This window comes from Clavispora lusitaniae (genome assembly GCF_014636115.1).
Source record: "Clavispora lusitaniae strain FDAARGOS_655 chromosome Unknown tig00000003_pilon, whole genome shotgun sequence".
NCBI classification, from domain to species: Eukaryota; Fungi; Ascomycota; class Pichiomycetes; order Serinales; family Metschnikowiaceae; genus Clavispora; species Clavispora lusitaniae.
In genome coordinates, this window is record NW_027093975.1 from 1438731 (window position 1) to 1458871 (window position 20141).

The 20141-nt window shown below is 43.3% G+C and overlaps 11 protein-coding genes across 11 annotated transcripts; 6 read left to right on the top strand and 5 right to left on the bottom strand. All coding sequences in view use genetic code 12, as the record gives it.

Moving 5' to 3' along the window:
• Positions 1-204: 204 nt before the first annotated feature.
• FOB63_000663 (uncharacterized protein) lies at positions 205-1869 on the bottom strand (the record flags this gene model as incomplete). The annotated part of the gene is made up of 1 exon (XM_002619507.2): positions 205-1869. The coding sequence occupies one exon, from the start codon at positions 1867-1869 to the stop codon at positions 205-207; it is 1665 nt and encodes a 554-aa protein (XP_002619553.2).
• Positions 1870-2057: 188 nt separating this feature from the next.
• Positions 2058-4406, bottom strand: FOB63_000664 (uncharacterized protein; the record flags this gene model as incomplete). Its single annotated transcript, XM_002619508.2, has 1 exon — positions 2058-4406. The coding sequence occupies one exon, from the start codon at positions 4404-4406 to the stop codon at positions 2058-2060; it is 2349 nt and encodes a 782-aa protein (XP_002619554.2).
• A 191-nt stretch (positions 4407-4597) lies between these two features.
• Positions 4598-4975, top strand: FOB63_000665 (uncharacterized protein; the record flags this gene model as incomplete). The annotated part of the gene is made up of 1 exon (XM_002619509.2): positions 4598-4975. The coding sequence occupies one exon, from the start codon at positions 4598-4600 to the stop codon at positions 4973-4975; it is 378 nt and encodes a 125-aa protein (XP_002619555.2).
• Positions 4976-5366: 391 nt separating this feature from the next.
• On the top strand, positions 5367-7466 carry PXA2 (ATP-binding cassette long-chain fatty acid transporter; the record flags this gene model as incomplete). The annotated part of the gene is made up of 1 exon (XM_002619510.2): positions 5367-7466. The coding sequence occupies one exon, from the start codon at positions 5367-5369 to the stop codon at positions 7464-7466; it is 2100 nt and encodes a 699-aa protein (XP_002619556.2).
• Positions 7467-7601: 135 nt separating this feature from the next.
• On the top strand, positions 7602-8288 carry FOB63_000667 (aminoacyl-tRNA hydrolase; the record flags this gene model as incomplete). The annotated part of the gene is made up of 1 exon (XM_002619511.2): positions 7602-8288. One exon carries the CDS (start codon positions 7602-7604, stop codon positions 8286-8288), a length of 687 nt encoding a protein of 228 aa, XP_002619557.2.
• A 388-nt stretch (positions 8289-8676) lies between these two features.
• On the top strand, positions 8677-9165 carry FOB63_000668 (uncharacterized protein; the record flags this gene model as incomplete). Its single annotated transcript, XM_002619512.1, has 1 exon — positions 8677-9165. The coding sequence occupies one exon, from the start codon at positions 8677-8679 to the stop codon at positions 9163-9165; it is 489 nt and encodes a 162-aa protein (XP_002619558.1).
• Positions 9166-9228: 63 nt separating this feature from the next.
• On the bottom strand, positions 9229-9717 carry FOB63_000669 (uncharacterized protein; the record flags this gene model as incomplete). The annotated part of the gene is made up of 1 exon (XM_002619513.2): positions 9229-9717. The coding sequence occupies one exon, from the start codon at positions 9715-9717 to the stop codon at positions 9229-9231; it is 489 nt and encodes a 162-aa protein (XP_002619559.1).
• A 765-nt stretch (positions 9718-10482) lies between these two features.
• ZCF30 (Zcf30p) lies at positions 10483-12936 on the top strand (the record flags this gene model as incomplete). The annotated part of the gene is made up of 1 exon (XM_002619514.2): positions 10483-12936. One exon carries the CDS (start codon positions 10483-10485, stop codon positions 12934-12936), a length of 2454 nt encoding a protein of 817 aa, XP_002619560.2.
• A 52-nt stretch (positions 12937-12988) lies between these two features.
• Positions 12989-14116, top strand: FOB63_000671 (uncharacterized protein; the record flags this gene model as incomplete). The annotated part of the gene is made up of 1 exon (XM_066102490.1): positions 12989-14116. The coding sequence occupies one exon, from the start codon at positions 12989-12991 to the stop codon at positions 14114-14116; it is 1128 nt and encodes a 375-aa protein (XP_065958554.1).
• Positions 14117-14161: 45 nt separating this feature from the next.
• Positions 14162-15604, bottom strand: FOB63_000672 (leucine-rich repeat domain-containing protein; the record flags this gene model as incomplete). The annotated part of the gene is made up of 1 exon (XM_002619515.2): positions 14162-15604. One exon carries the CDS (start codon positions 15602-15604, stop codon positions 14162-14164), a length of 1443 nt encoding a protein of 480 aa, XP_002619561.2.
• A 1751-nt stretch (positions 15605-17355) lies between these two features.
• Positions 17356-20118, bottom strand: FOB63_000673 (DEAH-box RNA-dependent ATPase; the record flags this gene model as incomplete). The annotated part of the gene is made up of 1 exon (XM_002619516.2): positions 17356-20118. One exon carries the CDS (start codon positions 20116-20118, stop codon positions 17356-17358), a length of 2763 nt encoding a protein of 920 aa, XP_002619562.2.
• Between the last annotated feature and the right edge of the window lie 23 nt (positions 20119-20141).

Here is a 20141-nt window from a genome sequence, read left to right on the forward strand (position 1 = left end):
GAGATAGAAGCTGCTCACGTTAAAGCTACGTATACACTTGTATGCAAGTTGATGGTGCGCATTTGACGTGGAACACCTTGCAAAAAAATAGCCGTGAAGAATTGGCAAATCATGGCGATGGCAAAAAGAAAAGAAACAATGAGAGGAAAGTACCTTTTTAGTAGTCGATGAATCATTCAATGCCCTTTTTTATAGATTACATTTCTATGTACCTACACTAAAACGGGGCACTGGCCTTGCATATCGGAAACACTCGCGGAATAGACGTCTTCTTCTGAATTCGGTCGAGATATCGTCATCCGCAGGGAGCTTGTCGTATATCCAACCTTCTGTTTCGTCTGAAGGACATTCCAAGTGCTGCATGTCAATCCCCCTCTGCCACAAGAAAGTCTGTGGCTCAATGTCAATGTGCCAGTTATTAGCGTAGCCAAAGTCGTACTTCCATTCCGGTGGAGGTAATACTTTGCTAAGATTGTCGACGCCATGTGGTCGTTTTCCTGCAACTCTCACAGGATCTTTCCAGTCGAACAATCTTTTGGAGTACGCATGTGGTTTCCATTTGCGCCTCAAGATATTGCGTGCTTGCAATTCGTAAATTTCCACCACTCTCACTTCAGGCTCGTCATCCACAATGATGCTGCGCGAGTCGAATGTGTCGAGAAAAAGTTGTTTCGGCTCTTTCTTCTCGGTAGCTTTACTGCTTTTCGCGTTTCCAAACCCAACAAGGTACTTCTTTGTGTTGGGATGGCACAAAATAAGCCCAGCCCAGCCTGAGAAAATGAAAATCGCTCGCCATGGAATATACTTGCCCAACAATAAAACAACGCTTGTGACTGCAATTGTGACATAAAACACAAATGTTGTGAGTCGTTCATCTTTGAAACCCACGATATTTGTAGAGAGTTGCTTTGCTTGTTCCATTGCTTCGAGAATGTCTGTGGTCAAGTTCTGCAAGTCCCGCATATTCATAAGCATTGAAACTTGTGACTTCACGTACTTGGATTTATCCTTCTTTCGCAATTCTTCCGGTGTAGTCTTCTCCGAAGCGGAAGAAAGTGTTAAAGGAGTAGAGGCGTAAGAGACAGAAGTTGATGAGCTGTTGATGGACTGAGTGTCCAGAAATCCATCTTTGGGCTCGTTCAAAAGGTCCAAAACAACACTATGGTCATCCGATTTGTTCAAGAAATCCAAAAACGACTCGCCTCGTTTCTTTACAGGAAGTATTTCTGGTCTCTGGAATGGATGGCGATATAAATGCGCTGGAATGATCACACCAAATAGCAAAAATAGTAACGGAAATGCCACAACCAAATGAGGCCAGCAACATACTGCAGTGTAGACCACCAAGCAGGTGAGAGTTTTTGTCGGTTTTCTCCATGTGAGTACATGGATCAAGCCATATTGGAGACGGAAAAATGTACCCATCTGGGCACTCAACTGCTTCATGTTAGAGGCAAAAATGCGAAAGGATAGCTGCGGCTTCCCGCTTCTTGATGGATCATTGATTCTACTCAGAAGCTGTTCCAGCTCTGCCGAATCCTCAGCTATAGTATGGCGAAGCAATCTTTCCATAAACCTGTCCATGAAATGGCCTTGCTCTTTCTCTTCTTTAGTCCTGTGATCCTTGGATCTGCCGTGGCTTTCTCCCGACAGAAGCGCAGGATCCAATTCCTCGTCTGTCAAGCGAAGACTGTCCTCGCTATTTCTGTCTAGGTGCTCTATGCCCATTCCAAGAAGACTGGCAGCAGTTCCAGCAGCGATACCTCGCGCGGATCCAGGACGAGAATCCGCCACGCCGCTGCTGTAACTATATAGAGATGACATCATCCTTGCTCTTCGGGATGAATGCTCGTGATTCTCATGACTCATGATGGATGAAAAGAAGTAAAACCTGAGTGGGGATCAGAGAGCATGTGAAGAGATAACCCATGATACATGCGCGCATGATAATCTGTGTGCGACTAGGAACAGTACCAGATGGACAAGCAACAAAAGACACACTAGCAAGACTTTAGAGTAGATATTGACAGACGATGAAAGGATGTTCTATTTTGTTTCTATTCATTGAGAAAGACATGGCCTAAAAGTTCTGTGGCAGTGGCCCTCGTCTCTCTCTCGAACCTAAATATACTATGCAAAAATTTGGAGAAGTGGCTGACGTCGTTGCGGTCCTCTTGCGACGAGTGGAGCCTTAAAGCCACTTCTATGCTTTTAGAATTGGGTTTGATGGTGCGCTTGAATGGACTCGGCGCGCTTGTCTTGTGTGAAACCGATTGAAGCTGTGTGTTGAGGAACTTGAGATTTAGCTTTCCCTCAAGATTGAAAAGTGAGTAGAGAAGGGTCTTTTTGATTTTCCTTTCATCAACTGGTGGTTTCCCTTTCGAAAGCAACAGCGAGGGATCTGAAACAAGCGGATCACTTAATCCTTTTGAGCGTGCTATTTTAACTTGCCTCATAAGTCGCTTACGTTCGTTGATGATGTGAGTACATGATGGAGCACCAAACATCTCTAAAATAAGACCCATCTGCTCCAATTCCGATTTCCCAGGAAGAAGTGGAGTGCCGGAAAATAATTCGGCAATAACGCAACCAAAGGACCATATATCAATTTCTGAGCCGTATTGTGCACCGAGAATAACCTCTGGTGCTCTGTAAAATCTGGATTGGATGTACGAATATGATGTTTCGTTCTCATAGCAGGAGGAACCGAAGTCGATGATTTTAACAAGGAAATCAGATATGCTGGTCTGGTTAGGGTCATAATATGGTGGAAGCTTAATCATGATATTTTCCGGTTTTATATCACAATGAATAATATGCGTATCATGAATGAAGCTTAGTCCACGCAATATATCTCGTGCAAATTTGCGTAGTAATGCTAGCCGAACTCCGCTAAATGATGTGAGCTCCAAAAATGTGTAGAGATTCAATGAAAGCACTTCACTAACGATACACATGTGCCCACGAAAATGAAAATGATCACAATAGTTCATAATATATTGAGACGCATGTGGTGGTGTATTCAAACTCTTGAGTAGTTTGATTTCACTTACAGCTTGCAATGACCAATCTAATTCGTTTTTTATGATTTTGATGGCCACTTTGCGACTGTCGACATGATTCTGATACTTTCTATCAGCGCAGAGAACAACATTTCCGAAAGATCCAGTCCCTAGAATCCGCAAGATTTCGTAACGATATTCAATGTGATCACCCTGGTGTATAACGTAATTGCCTTCTAAATCATCGAACCCGTAGTTATTCTTGAAGCTGCTGATGTTTATAGAGCTTTCGTCCCTTCCACTTCCAAGATTTGGAAGATAGTATACATTAGACTTGCGCATTAATTCACCGCGCTCGAATATACTGAGAGCAGCGCCTTCTGTTGAATCCAACAACTGGCGTGGGTCCGTACCTGCCACAGGGGGTATAGAGAAATCCAGAGAGTTTGTTTCGTTAAAAATCAGCGGGTCTGCCGCAAATATGATTTGGTATACGTCATTGACTGTCCACGGTTTCCTGCTATCCATACTTCTGGATCCATCAAACATTGTTGCCTCTAAAGGTATAGAGGGACAGTTGGGCGATCGACTTCTAGAAGATGGCCTACGGTTTGACGTGTTGCGTGATTTATCCAATCTTGTTTTCAGCTTCAACGCATTGTTATAAAGCCGGGCGTAAACGTCTTCTTTATCGCGATTGGTGTATGCTGTAGACACATGCCGTGGGGAAGTATGTTCAGGAACATTTGAATTTTTGGTTGCTAGCAATGCAAGGTCAGTTGATTTTGCTGATTTCGGAAAAAGACGTTTCTTTGTTCCTAGATGTCCTGGACGCCTATTATATATTTCTGAGTGGGATGCGGCTCTGGTCTGGATCAGACTCCTTTCAGCTTGCCTAGCCTGTTTTTCTGCTAGAGCCTGTCTGTTCCGTGACGAAGATGTTTCTTTCATAAACGAACACTGCAGTAGGTCAGGAGCTTTCCGAGGCTTGGATTTACATGGAGATTGGGTTTCAGGATCGGCAGATTCGGCCAAGGGACGGTTCAAGTGGCGCTTTGTGGCCGTGGAGCTCGAGTTGATTTGCTTGAGAGGATTCGAGTGTCTGGAGACGGCCCTTTTCGCTGTCGAAAGAACAGGCGCCCGCGAAGGAGTTGTGGCAGTTTCACGATGGTAGTTTTCCGGATACAAGCTCGCCGGATACAGCTTTTTCGCTGGTTTCTTTGGCGGGCGAGCGGCGTCTGCATCTGTGGCAATCCCAATGCTAGCAAAACGAGTGTTGAAGCTAGGCGAGAGATTAGACATAATCCGGAACCCAAATGACACCTTCTTGTAGTGATCTGCGCGTATGTACCTGGGTCCCTTGTCATCTGCAGGTTCAATGTTTAGGAGAAGCATGTTTAGCATCCGGGACAGGCGGAGATAATATGGAAGAAAGACGGGAACAATGAAGAGGAGAAGAAAAGCTTTGGCACTCACTCTATACCCATGCTGATTATGTTATCGCCTCGTGATCTGTAGCTATATTGGATGTGGAGTTCCTGCACCTACATACATGGCTTCTCTCCATGTCGTCTCTTAAATAGCTAGACACATACATGACTACTCCGCCAAAAGACACCGTGACAGACCCAAAGTCGTATACAGACAGAGACTTGCTTCTCCTAACCCAACTCCTTCATACAGCAGGCCTTATAGCACCTGAAGACGTTCTTGCGAGCAATCTCGATGACTTTGGAGAAAAGTGGTTTCAGCATAAAAGCACGGCGCTAGCCCGACAGTTGGAAGAATTTCCCCTCTCAAACGCGCCTTCTGGACTCCAGATAAGGGAACTTTACAACGCCATGCTCGAGCAGTACCCAAGTTGCAAAAACACCACGGATCTAGCCAACACGTTTTACTTTCAGCGCATTCGCGATTTGGAATCGAAAATCGCCGACTCTAAGGCAGAGTTCCAGACTCTATTGGGCGAATAGGGTTTCTGACATTTACAGCATACCCTAGAAAATGGTATTTTCGTCTTGGCGCTAACCTTGATGATGTTTTGTGTTTCATCTGGATAGACTTTCATATCTTAGCACTGTCACATGATAGTTCTGGTTCCGTGGTTGCATGTTCCTAGTTAATGTATGCTGATGTTGTGTTGTTGTATGTAAGTCATCTACTACTTGTTGGCTTGAGCAGTTCTATGTCTCTTCCAAATTTTCAACTTCTTCTTTGACGTGGAGTGTATAAATTCCTCGGCCTTTCTCTACTCCGCTTTTTCCTCGGTATGCGCTCCCCACATCATCTATATGCGCATATACAGTAGCAACTGGGCTATTATCATACTTGTCCTTGCCCTTTTTCTGTCACATTCCGAACGAAATGAGCCATTTCTCCAAAAGCCGCTCGGATTCCTATGCCAGGAGCATAGTCAACGCTTACAAATCCAAACGGCCCATTCTTTTAAACATTTCCTATCTCCTACTTTTCATTGCGGCCTTTACTGGAGCCACATCGACTTCCAATAAAAAAGTCCGCAAAGAAAGCACAGAAGAAAAGGCAAAAGAGAAGAAAACCCCAAGGCTCTCGAGAAATGATTTGAAGACTCTACTAAAATCTGCCGTTCCTGGCGTTTCCGACTCCGTTGTTGGTTACTTGGCTGGCCATATTGTGCTTCTTGTTGCTCGAGCATTTTTAACCATTGAAGTTGCCAGTTTAGACGGTAAACTTGTCGGTGCTCTCGTAACGAAGAGGCTACGAAAGTTTGCTCGTCTTTTGGCCTTTTGGATGTTTTTGGGCATTCCAGCATCCTTTGTCAATGCTTTGCTTAATTGGACCAAAGAGAAAATGCGCCAAAGTTTGAGAAGGAACATCAACGACAGCATTCTTCATGATTATTTGCCAGATAACCTAGACCCAAACTATTATGCGCTTCTCCAATCAGCGGATAGCGACATTAAGGATCCAGATCAGAGAATCTCTACAGACGTATCAAGATTGGCGCAGGCCTTGGCTAGTCTTCCGGGCCAACTTTTGAAACCTAGTTTGGACTTGTTTTTGTGCGCCAGAGAACTTTCAAGAAGTGGAGTGGGAAGTGGAGAGGGTACTTTGGCTCTTGGTTTACTTACCCACTTTTCCACGACGATTCTCCGTTTCTTTTCTCCTCCTTTTGCCAAATTGGCCTCCGAACGGGCCAGTCTTGAAGGCCAGCTTCGATCGGCACACTCTAAAGTTGTTGCAAACAACGAGGAAATTGCATTCTTGAGAGGTCATCCTCGGGAGTTGGATTATGTTGATTACTGTTACTACCAGCTTGAGAGGTTTTTGAAGATCGAGTATTCTAAGAGAGCAATCCACGAAATAGCGCAGACATTTATTGTCAAGTACTTCTGGGGCGCCGCTGGTCTAGTATTGTGCTCTGCTCCTGTTTTCATCAACAAGTATTTCGGCAAAGCTGAAGATCCAAATGCCACAAGTGACTTTATTACGAACAGAAGATTGCTCTTGAGTGCATCCGATTCCATTGACCGGTTGATCTATTCGAGAAAATACTTGCTTCAAGTTGTCGGCCATGCTTCTCGAGTGACCTCTATCCAGAAAGCGTTGAACACGATCAAGCAAAAGCGATTGGGCAACATTAGTGAATCTTCTACTGGCACTGTCACTTATGGAAATGAAATTACTTTTGATCGCGTTCGTCTAGTCACCCCAGCCGATGTGACACTTATAGAGTCCCTCAGCTTTAGCATCAAACCGGGTCAGCATTTGCTTATTGCCGGTCCTAACGGAGCAGGTAAATCATCCATGTTCAGAATGTTAGGTGGCTTGTGGCCTTGCAAGGAGGGCCACATAACTATTCCTACATCCGACAACATGTTTTACTTGCCTCAAAGGGCCTATCTCTGTAAAGGGTCGTTACGTGAACAAATCACATATCCGCATACTTTAGAGGAGTACAAGCAAAACAAGCATGGCAAAACAGACAAGGACTTGAAAAATATCTTGGATATCTTGGACCTTGGGGACTTACTTCAGTCCGACTCTGATTGGGACGCAGTCAAGAACTGGAAAGAAGAATTGTCTACCGGAGCCCAGCAACGCTTGGCCATGGCTCGTTTGTATTACCACCAGCCTCAGTTTGCCGTTTTGGACGAGTGCACTTCTGCTGTCACTCCTAGTATGGAACAGTTTATGTACCAGCATGCGCAAGAGATTGGAATTTCCTTGATTTCTGTTGCACACAGACCAGCCCTCTGGCATTTCCACAATCTTTTGTTGAAGCTTGACGGCGAGGGAGGCTATTTCTTCGGGCCCTTGGACGCTAGCCGGCGACTCAAGTTTGAAGAGGAAAGACTTATGTTGGAGAAGAACTTACGAGACGTGCCGCAGTTGCGTGAGCGCTTGGAGGAGTTGAAGAATGTGTCTACGGCCCACCATATCCGACACGAAAGCTCGCAACGGAGTTTGACCAACATGGCTTAGGTAGACTAAATGCTATCTCTGTATTTATGACGAAGTATATCTTAATTAAATCTTTCGGAGTTTTATGTTCCTTTTTGCTCTGGTATACGTACAAGAGAATGCACATGTAGCGCGAATTGAGTAGTACAGACTTTGATGTCTTTCCTTCAGAGATTCCCTTACCTTCATAATAGAAGTCTGTGGCAGCGTTGCAGCCGATTTTTCTCTTCTAAGAGTACGCTGAGTGTACTTGTTGTTGGAATTGGGAATCCTACTCCAACATATAATGGTACTCGGCATAGTGTGGGCCATTATATACTAGATAAGATGATAGAAGAGTACTGGACCAACTTCGGATCTTTCAAGCCAATGGCGTTGAATTCTCTGTTTGTTTACAGCAAGTCTCAAACGGCGGAGCTCAGCAATGTGCTCTTGGCAAAAACAGTCTCGTCGTATATGAATCTCAGCGGAACTCCAGTTTCCAAACTATGGCAGAAATACCACCAGCAGAATTTGAATTCTCGGCCAGCAATGGTGGTTTTGCACGACGAGCTACAAGTGCCTTTGGGTAAGATCCAGATCCGCCGCAGAAACACCAGCGCCAGAGGCCATAACGGCTTGCGCTCTATAGACCAGGCCATAGGTTCCAATTACATCAAGCTCGCGATAGGTATCGGCAAGCCGCCCCAAAAAACCCTGGTTCTGGACTTCGTTTTGGCCAAGTTCTCACCGGTGGAACTTGAAACACTAGCAGAAAAGACGATGCCTAAAGTAGCCAAGGCTATGGCGGAGTTTGCAAAAGGACAACATATTTACGAGACATACGACCATTCAAAAAAATAAACGCAACACTACGCCGTGATAGATATCGAAGTTATATGTAACCTCTGTATATACCTCTGAAGCATCATCAGAAGCTGCCAATGTCTTATCATTGGAACCGACATACCTCTTGAGTCATCCCGAGTCTAGTATAGAAGTCACTGATAGTCGCGCGAATCTGCGCAACTACTTCTTTCTCAACTGTAGGCGATGGAATTCGATTTACATCTTACCGCACATCGGTCTGTTGTTCGGGAGTCATTGAAAGGTATGTCAGAGTGTCTTGAAAAGGTGTACGTGTTCGAATATTTACTAACTTCTTCCAGGCATTGTGTGGACAATCTTTTTCCACCGACTTTTTGGCCCCATAACGCCTACAACGCATGAATTCTTGGATATCACGTATCCGATGGTGGCAGACCAGCCCGAGCTAGATGCCACAATCGACCAAAATATTGACCATCTTATCAAGAAACACTTGGGCCACCAATCTGCGCCACTGGAGGGCGTTTTGCTAGTGCAGTTTCTTGATGAAAACCAGGCAAAAGCGAAAAAGAAATCGGGCTGGTTCGGCCAGATTACCGACGGGCGAAACGATCTGGTCCCATGGGAAACCTGGCGCATTTTTGTCCAGTGTGCGCCGTTGGCCAGCCCTGAACATCTTGCCTCTTTGACCGATAATACAAAGGCTTTCCTTCGGCCCTCCTTGGCGAGCTTTGAGCAGTGTCTCGAGCAAATCACCTCCTATGTTGATCGTCACAAGGACCACATTCCACCTATCATGACGTTAGACGTGGCTCCGTTCCCATACAAGATGGAGGTACTTGCAAATGCGCAAGGCGCAAGGACAGGCGAAGACGAGTCTTGGAGCCATTACATCAAGAAAATGATGGACTAACACTACTTTATTCTGCATTACAAACAAAACTGTTTCGCCGCTTGGCTGGCTGTGCTTGTGTTCTTAGAGGTTGGCACTATACATTCCTTCTTCGCCTCTGACAAGAATACACTCGTCTTCGTGGATGGCCCTTTTGTCAAGCCCGATTTCGGCAACTTTGTCAAGCACCAGCTGATCATAGCTCCCGGGCTGGAACCAAAGGCCCTTGATGAGCGATTCATAATTGTCGAATTGCGATATTTCGTCCAAGGTTCGAACTGTCACTGCTGGCGGAGTCAAAAACGAAATACTGAGCCCATCCTTCTGTGAAAGATCATGATGTGCCAACTCTTTCCTTGAATGTAATGCATCTAGCACGGTGGTGATATTGGGGGCTACTGCTTGGCCCAAAATCTCCTTTTCCTTGGGGTTTATTGGTACTACTGGAAGTTCGTGGCTAACATACCACGACAAGATTCGAAATCCAAATTTGGATGGGTTTTGCGATGCCCCAACAACCACATACTGCCTCGAAGCCCCGAAAAAGTTCTTGATCCTCGATTTCATTGACATTATACTCAATTGTGATTTATGGGTTGTTTGCTTTTAACAACTATGGTGATTGTGGGGCACGGGTGCGGGTAACCTGTCTGTATATACTCATGTGATAATAAAGACATATGGAAGAACAATCAATGGGTTTCAAAATGGAGAATTGATTAATACAGGGATTGTGATACGGAAAGTCATTCTGACGGGGCTTTAATCTGGAAAAGCATTCACAGGTAGTCCATGAAAACTTTTAGTTCTTGCTGCTGGGCCAATCAGAAGAGTTATTTGACGAGAATTTACATGCTCTCCTGAAGATTACATCGATTTCAAATCAATCCCATAGCATGTCTCGATTCAAGCGGTTCCCTTCACACGAATTGATTTCGAACTTTCCTAAGCCGATTTTCGAGATTTGTGCGAAGACTGAGCATCAGCCTAATTTCTCTCTTGAATAAAACAAGGCATCTCTGCTTCGCTTACCTTGTCTTACGTTTTTTTGTGACTGAAAGGTCTCAACAACTCAATGTCTTTTTCTTTCAATGAATTTAGTTCACTAACTTTCTCATTCACCCAGTTTCTTCAACACTGAGTAGCTCATCTTCCTTAACTCGATCTCATTGTGCCCATTTGTTGCCTTACTGTTTATTCATTTTCTAGCTTCCTCTACATGTAAAAGTTGGCCCTTCATTTTTTTCGGTCTCATGTTCACTCTTACTCGAGTGTTGATGTGTGCCTGTATACTCCATCGCTAACCTTTCCAATTGGCGTCCCTTCTTTTCACCACACATGGCCAGAGAAAAACGTACAAAACCTTGTAGCAATTGCAAACGCTCCAAGGTTAAATGCGAGTACGTGGAGAGTTTGCCTTGCACTCGTTGCGTCAATTCGGGCCTCTCAAGCTCTTGCCATTTTGTGCCGAAGCTTCCATCGCTCAAACTTCCACTGCTTGATGTGCAAAGACAAAACAAGTATCCGGGACCCGATATTCTTCCGTCGAATTTCCTTTCCCAACAAGGTGGGTCCGTGCCGCCTCAAGCAAATCCAGTTCTTTACTACCCACAAGCCATCCCAGTACAGCCCGAAGCTAAACTGATCGCAAATCATCTGGCTCCCCTTCACCAGTCTCCACTGAACCCGTCACTCGTTAATATTCTGAAAGCAGAAGTTGCATCGACCCCTAACCGTCTCGTGGGGCCACAAAATGGTCGTCTGTCCTATTTCTATCCATCACAGAAAGTGAAGAATAACTCCATCGCAGACCAAAACCGCCTCGAAATACACGATTCTCGTCAGAATCCCCATTTGCATCAAAAAAACTCTTTGAGTGTTAGTCAGGCTGACGCGGAATGGAAAGCTACTATGGAAAACAAATTGAACTCCTTTGATTCTAAATTCGATCATCTTCTACAAGCTCTTCGTGAAAATCAGCGAGCATTAGGTCATGAAATGGAACTTAAGAACAGATACGCAGCGGAAAACGAATATTTTAGACAGCAGCACATCGAGTTATCCTCTCGTGTCCCAACTCCACTTATAGGGTCGAAGCGTTCTTACTCTGAGTCAACATCTGCGTCTCCACCGAAGAAAACAAAGTATGGTGATGATGATTTCCGCGAGAATGTCATTTCCCTTGAAGAAGCCAAAGCTCTCTTCTCCTATTTCGACACAAACATTTCGCAACAGTTATTTGGTTTTGAAATAAAGCAGTTTTCTGTTGATGTCATTTGGGAAATCTCTCCGATACTTATATGCGCTATTTGCACCATTGCATCCATGCACTATCCAGACCCTGTGATCTCCTCGAAAAGAGATGCATTACAGAAACATTTGCATGATCTATGCGCTAAATTGCTATTCAAGGGAAGACCTCGCACAGAAGAAGAAGGTTTCAATGCGATAGTGGCACTAGTTCTTTGCAGTTTTTGGCTCTCCGATTCCCAAAGATTCACAGGTTTAGCATTGCAACTAGCGAAAGAGTTTCAATTCAATCATCCCTCAGCATCGAAAACACAAAGCTCCCTCTCGGAAAAAGATAAACTCAAATTGTGGTATTTGTTGTACATTCTAGATGGCCAACAGAGTATGACCCTTAACAGACAGTATTTGTTGGATGGAAATGATGAATCTTTCAAGAATAGTAGGCTGGTCCTATTGTCTAGAACTCTGCTGATCAAATCTAGTCCTACGCAGGCGATAGATCAACCAGAGGTATCTAAGAGTCGTCAGACAGATCAAAAGGAGCTGAAGAACTCTAAATCTTCTGATGAAAGCAAGGCACCTAGCTTTACAGATCTACGGCTTGTCTCCCAAGTGGAGTATAACCAGGCACTTAATGAAGCATTCAAGGGTAATGCATGGGAGCTTATTGCTCCTAGCGCTTTCGGAATCCCTTCGAAATCAAATCTTGAACTAGATAAATGGATGGTTTCGTGGACAGTTCTTCTTGCACCCATGAACTGCGGATCTGTATGGCTGTCTAAGTCTACATTGATTTATTACAACTTTGCCAAAATGCACATAAACAGTTCAATTGTCAGGCACTTACAAATGGATACTGGAAGCGAAGATGTTGTCTTCCCTAGATGGGAAAACTACAGTCAGGTACTGGAGAAGCAAAAATCTCCGGCTATTGATCATGGGGCAAGACAAGATTCTGACGATGAAGATGAAGACGATGAGGATGAGTTTATCTCTAACAAAGAACTAGTGTCGCAAGATGAGACGCTCCTTGGACTTAACATCGCAGTAAACGCTGCTCAAACAGTGCTCAATCTTGTTTTGGATGACAATGATATTCTCTCGGAATTGAAGTATGTCCCAGTACACATTCATATCATGTTATACTATGCAGCGTTACTTTTAGTGAATCCACCTACTTGTGTTACTGATGGTGAGAAAAACGAAGCCTATTTTCAAAAAATTATTGAAAATTTAAAGACGGTCCGCATTCTTCTGAAGAAAGTAAACATGAATATCCCTACAGACAAGCAATTTGGAGAGCGCTTCATAAACAGTTTGGACAATGTCTTTTTGGAGAGGTCTACAAGACTTAAAAGTGAATTGAACGAGTCAAATTTAGATTTGTCGGTGAGAGCAGAACTTTTGAAAGAGCTATCTTCCTTGCAATATTTCGACAGCAAGTTGGAAATGGTGTTAGACACAAAGGAAAGTAGCAGAGGATCATCTCCAAAACCTGAACGCATCTCAGCTTGGCCAGGTTCGCGTCATGGTCATCCATGAAGATTCGCGTTTTTGTGGATTAGTAAAATTCGAGTCAACCATTAGATTGCAAATGACAAACAGAGAAGGTATCAAAAGGTTTCTTTCAAAATTTGTAACTCCACCTCTGGAGAGCAGCTACAAAGTAGGAATCAGTTATGAGGGATTGAAAAGGGCACCGCAATTCTTGCGCCAAGCTATGCGTTTAGCTACTAGCACAGTTGACGAAGAATTTGAAGAGCTCCTCTTGCAATTGAACGCAATTGAGTCACATGGAAAGAAAGTGCTAAAAATCATGTCATCGTACCAAGATTCTGTGAATGCGTGGCTTATTCACATGGAAAGAATAGTCAGTAATGTCAAGAGCATCTTCGAGGTAGATGATGACACAGAGTCTCAGAAGCATATTTTGGAACGTACCGTACATTATGAAAAGGTCATTGAGAGTCTTCGCTTGTCCATTGATGAAATATTTAACACAGTTCCCGTTGTATTGGCCGAAAGAGTGAAAATATTGTTAGCTCATATCCTGGTACTCCGCGGGGAAATTAGGAAACGAGACATTGCTTTAGTTGACTATGACAAAATCTACGACAAGTTCGATACCATGTCCATAAGTAAAGCCGCTGGTAATATGACCATGAAGCAAAGTCAGCAATACTTTGCAACCGAACGCAAAATGGAGCTCTCTAAATTAGAGTATGAAAAACACAATATGGCGTTGAAAAAAGAATTACCTTGTTTTATTTATTTTGCCAAAAGTTTCATGAAGGAAGCTCTCACTTTCATATTCTACACCCAGATCAATGTTGCGAACCAAATCGATAGCGATTTACGTTTGTTGCAAGATGAATTTGCGACTGACATTATTGAACCCTCCATAAAAGAGTTTGGAGAAAAGTTGGTAGAGGAGTTCAATGAAAACAATTTCTTTGAGCAACCTAAGGTTACGTTGGTAGCATCTACAGAAGCTTCACCTTGTGGTGAAAAGAATGCTACGAACACAATCATACACCCAGTTACATCTTTAGGTTACTATAGGGCAGCCTTCAAGTTTACGGCTCAAGAAGTTAATGATCTTTCCTTTAAAAAGGGCGACGTGGTGAAAGTCATCGAAAAAAAAGGCGAATGGTGGAAAGGTGAATTGAATGGAAAATCGGGTATGTTTCCTTCAAACTATGTAAAAAAATTGGTAGAGTGATGGATATCATTATTTATTTATCTGAATATATGCTGGTTGTGTCATCTATCGCGACAATGAAAGAGCTTTGGTTCGACTTTTGTACTTGGTTACACATTGGCCGGAACAAAACTCTCGCTTAAAAGGTATGTTTTTGTTACCAAGAACATCCCACCACTCAAATACATGTGCGTACGGTTCAACCACTATCGTATCGCATTCATTGCACTTTTCCTCATATTTTCCCTTGTGCACAGCAGCGGCTATCGCAGTATGGAGAATACGAGGAGTGGATTTCTTCCATGTTCTTGTCTCTCTGTATGTGACATCATAGCGGGCAATGGTATTTAAGCATAGAGTCTTCAAAGATGGAACATACTTTGCAGGCTGAAAGTATTTTATGCGAGAGACATGGTTGAGCTTATGTCCAAGCATGTAGATTCTGGGATAAACTTCTGCGGCATCCCCTCTGACCTCAATGGTATCTTCATCTACTGAAATGAAAGGATTGGGGCCAGCACTGAAAGTGATTAAATTGGGAAGTTCGAGTATCTGGGCCGGCAACCATTTTAGTTGATTGATACTAATATTCAAATCAACCAAATTTACGAGCTGTCCGATAGCGCTCGGAATGTTTCGCAACTTGTTTAGACGTAGACTCAAAACATTGAGTTTCTCGAACTTGAATAAGGCAGGGTTAAGCGATCTCAACCTATTGTTGGTCAAATATAGTTGATACAGTGATGGCATGCTATGTTCGTCAAACTTGACTAGAGAATTCAAGTCTTTGACTTCATCTGGAATCTCTGTCAAATCCATGCCCACCAAACTCACAGAAAGAGATACATCGTCGAAAGCCTGTAGAATGATCTCTCGAGCAGTCGCGTTCTGTTTTTTCTCATAATTTGACTGATAATCCTCAGGGTCCATATCTGTGGATGGACATTGGATATAGCTCAGGGTTTTGAATCTGTTGAACTGGTCGATTCCAAAATCCGCCTCGGAACTTTGGTTGCTAGTTTGTAGCCGCGGGCGTTCAGGCTTCACTGGAGATGTGTTTAAATCTCTGAAAGTGCAATCGGGATCTATAGGCGAGTCGGGGATTGTGTAAGTGGAAACAGTTTGATCATATTCCGACATCTGGGGAAGAACCGGAGGACTGCTAGGAAGAGTTTCAGCAACAAAGTCCTGATTTTCGTTACCGGTCTCAGGATCAGAATCTTGTAGTGTGGAGGGGCCAGGGTGGTGGAAAAAATCGTTGTCAAACTCTATTCTTTTGATATCATCTTTTTCGTTGAAAGACTCGCCCTGTTTTCTCTTCAAGGCAGGAGCAAAATGGAGAGCAGGGCGGTTGACGCTCATCGTTTTGGCAGAAGTCCTCGTGTGATACATACTGCTTGCATTTTCATCAATCACATGTCTCTCCCGTGGAGTTGTGTTCAAAGGGATTTTCTCATCCGCATAGGAAGTTGAGAATGCAAAAGGAAGGAGAGGATTGTTCTTTTCCATCCTGAATTCGATACAAGTATCGGGAACCTCGGGAGTTGACCAGTTGGAAAAAGATACGCGCATCATTTCCCAAAGCGATCTGGGGCGAGTACGGGGAAGAGAAACTAGCCAATCGGAGAAAGGAAGGGCATTGTAAATTAACAAGCTATGATCTACAACAAAATTATTGGGCTACACGGCATCCCATTGTTCATTCCAAGATTGCTTTCCCCCGTTTCTCTCAACTCTATTGTTGTGTGGGGATTTGCAATTTTGTAAATTGGTCGCGATGCGCGATAAAAACTACAAACCAGGGCCGGAGAGATATTATAGATAAGAACTGCACTTAGTAATTATAGCCTTGACAGCTGGTAAGGTTGTTCTTCTAGAACCAAATGCAAAGAATGCATACGAGCGATCCGAGATACTTAGCCGAACGCGGAAGAGTAATACTACTTGAAGTATCGTAATTGCCATTGTATCTGTTCTTTGTTTCGAAGGTAAAAAATGTGATGCTGGAAGCACCCATGCATATGAAAGTCAAAATAAACTTCGGACAATAGAAGGAACCTTTCAATGGGGAAATTCTAGACTTGGGTGGACTTCCATGTAGCTTAATATCTTGCGTCGACTTTCCTTACGATGCATTGAGATGCTTGAACCAGCCATGTACAAAGAACATGATTTGCACCCAATTGCATATTTGCCTATTAGTTATAGTAATTTCCAAAGTTATAAATTCGTCTTTAGTTTCGAATTGCGGAAAGTGCTTCATGTTGAGAGAATACTCAAACTTCTATAACGCAAGAGTCAAGATAATTGAAGATGGTTCCTGATTCTTCAGTCCAAAATCGGAAGGCCATTCTTCCTTCATTTCCTGAACTCATCAACAGCTGTATGAATAAACCTCAGACCCAAATTGTATTATGGACTCCCACCGTTATTAACTCCCTGACTCTCAAAAGTCCAATGTGGTCAGGCATAACTCAGGCTCCTGACCGTCCTTTCCTTCATCTTCAATCAAGATACGAGCCGCAGAAGTTCCATGATAGCATGCCAAGAACCATGGTGTCCTTGAGTAAACCTCCAAATATTACTCCCACTCCCAGCATAGTTTTAAACCGCAATTTAGAGACCCGTCCGGAAGCCGATTGGGCCCCAAAATATTCAATGATGAATTCCAGTGGAATGAAAACTCCTCAACCAGAACATAGAGTACTAGCAACACCATCTCCTGTAAACATGGAAAAGAGCCAATCGGAATACATCACACCTGAAACATCACCCGCTAGAATGATACGATGTCAGTCAGAATATATTACATCTAAAAATTCACCTGTTGGCATAAAAAAATCTTCAGAGGAAAAAACGAACGACCCTCTGTCCGCCGGAAAAGTTAGAAAATTACACAGCAAGTTGAAAGCAGTGCCACCAAAGTCGTCAACACAGGGAGAAAGAGATGACCATGGAATATTGTCTTTTACTGTCAAACCGACGGGACCACAAAACATTGATGAGCAGCTGCTTACACGGTTTCCACACCATTTAAACAAGGGACTAAGCGCCAAGAGTAACCTAAGCTGCTCTCAATGTGGATTCACAAAAACACCAGAATGGAGAAGTGGACCGAGTGGAAATCGTACATTATGCAACGCATGTGGTCTCTTTTATTCGAAGCTTTTGAGGCGATGGGGGAGACAAATTGCAAATGAAAAGTTCTCGAAGCGTAAGCAGATTGGAAATCCAAGAGACCGAAGGATGTTGGCTGATGACTAATGCCTACCAGAGATGTTCTTGATCTCTTTCTGATAATAGTGTTTGGCGATTTCTTGGATCCATTTTTCTTCAACAATCATGCAATTTCTCATGTATTCTTTACTTGTCAAGACCAACTCGTGGTACAAGATTATCTTTGGTGGTGGTTTGACGGGAAATAAACTGGATGACGGGTGAATAAATACACTTTGGTTCTTTTTGAGCAGCACATAGTTTGTTCCTAGCTTGGAGAGTCTAGCAACATTAGGAAAAAACCCACTCAAAAGAGTTTTTTGGATTTTCACATCTTGCTCTTCTATATCTTCCCGTTGCTCAACATCAAGCCCAATTTTGCGGCATAGATTTTCGAGCTGGGTGCGAACATCTTTGACTCTTCGAAGTGTTTTGTATTGAAGAAAGTTATCTTCACACCAAATGTTAGAGAAACCAGACTCAGACCATTGTTCCCATATATTCAACAATACAAAATGGTCTCCGAGATCATGTGCGAAAGTTTCCTTCTTCTTATCAGCTTGTTCTTTCTTATCTTTTGGCCTGAAGAACAAACTACCAGATTCTGATAGCATTGCCATTATTGAAAGAATCTCGGCTGTAACTCCAAATTCATCACTGCTAAGTAAACACTTACCGAACATAGGATCCATTGGGAACTCTGCAATTCGTCTTCCAGTTTTTGTTAGTTCACCTTTAGAGTTCAAAGCCCCCAATGCATACAAAAGTTCTAACGATTTGATCAAAGTTTGTGAGTTCGGTGGGTCCATGAAGTCAAAATGCACCAAGTCTGTGATGCCCATAGATAATAGTAATAGGACAATGGTGCTCAAATTGACTCGTAAAATCTCTGGAGTCGGGTTGGCTTGTAGCTCATTGTAAAATGACCATTTCGTATAGAGCCTATAGCATTTTCCAGGACCAACACGACCAGCTCTTCCAGCTCTCTGATCTGCAGAGGCTCTTGAACATGGTACAACAACCAAGCTGTCCATACCTGTTGAAGGATTGTAAACATTTTCTTTAACGTAACCAGGGTCAACAACATATCGCACGCCATCGATCGTGATGGAAGTTTCGGCAATATTAGTTGCAAGAATAACTTTTCTTGCGTCATGAGGAGTGGGTTCAAAGATTCGTTTTTGTAGCTTTGGTGGCATGTTTGCATATATAGGAGCCACAATCATTTTTTTAATCAGATCCCCTAGCTTTTGACAAGCATCATTCAATGCTTCCTCCATGGTTTCGATTTCTTCCTGTCCTGTGAGAAAAACCAATATGTCTCCTGGAATCTCTTCTTTGAGATGAATCTGAAATACAGTTGTTATGGCCGCCTGGATGTAGTTCGCCTCAGGGCTTTTCGTATAGCAGATATCGACTGGAAATCTTCTTCCTGGAATATTGAAAATTGGAGCACCGTCAAAATACTCTGAAAATTTTGTAGCATTTATGGTGGCAGAAGCAACAATGAGCTTGAGGTCTTTCCTTTCTTTGATGATGTCTTTGAGTAACGTCAACACGATTTCTGTCGAGACTGTCCGTTCATGAGCCTCATCAATCATTAGCGCACTGTAAGTTGATAGTAATGGGTCCGCCATAAACTCTCGTAGAAGCATACCATCTGTGACATATTTGATGGCTGTTTTCTGTGATGTTGTATCATCGAAACGAATGCAGTAACCAACTTCTTCTCCCAAAACACAACCAACTTCTTCTGCTACTCTAGTGGCCACAGAGGTTGCAGCGACTCTTCTGGGCTGTGTGCACCCAATTTTCAATGGAATGTCTGAATTTGGTGCTTTTGTATATCCAGCTTCATATAGATACTGAGGAAGCTGCGTAGTTTTTCCCGATCCTGTTTCACCAACGACGATTAAAACCTGGTTTTTCTCTATAGTATCTAGAAACGATTGGCGTAGCTGATACACTGGTAGGGATTTTCTCACCTCTTCAATCTCATGAGACACTTTAGGAATGTCAGTCGGCTCTACTGGTTCGTGGGATGTAGGTTCAGACTCTGAAAAGTCCACAAACTGCGACTCGTCAAACACAAAGTCATATGTCGGCTGTGTTGGAAGCTGTATTTCATCTGGATTAGACGAAACTATAGTCTGGGCTTTTAGTTGATCTAATTCCCATTGATTTTCAAATCGTTTTTTTTTCTCCTCCTTTTCAGAAACCTCCACGTACTTGCTTTTGAGTAGCTCCCTTTTCCGTTTTTGATCGATTGCTCCGCCACTTGTGAAATACTCATCTGGAATTTCAAACTCAGCATCCGGTTGTTCTTCCTTCGATACCATAAGATCCAAGATTCTTTTTTTCTCGTTCAAAGCCTTCGTTTCCGTGGCCAGGCGATTTTCCCGCAGTTCAAGAAGAGCCACATCTTTTCGAAGATCATCTAGGGCGGTTTCAAATTTGCTGTGTATGTAGTTTCTTCTAGATTTCTTACGCAAATGGTCAATGTCTGGCCCATTATCGTTGGAGACAGAAGTCACAGCTTCACTTTCTTTACCTAAACCCTTATATTCCTGAGTCGTAGGCTGCTCACCGACATTGTCTTGTCTTGCGATGGAGGTACTTGCTTGTTCAGATTGGTGCTCTGGGGTAATAACCGGGGCATTGTTCGGCTGTGGATACTCAGAATTGATCACAGAGGTATCGTCTATAGGTTCGTCATCAGGACTATAGTCTCTTTTACGAGAATAACCTCGCCCTTTTTGTATGTGGGACATGTAGGAGGAGAGTAATATAGTCCCAAGCTTGAGCATCGCGAAATCCCAGGATCACATCG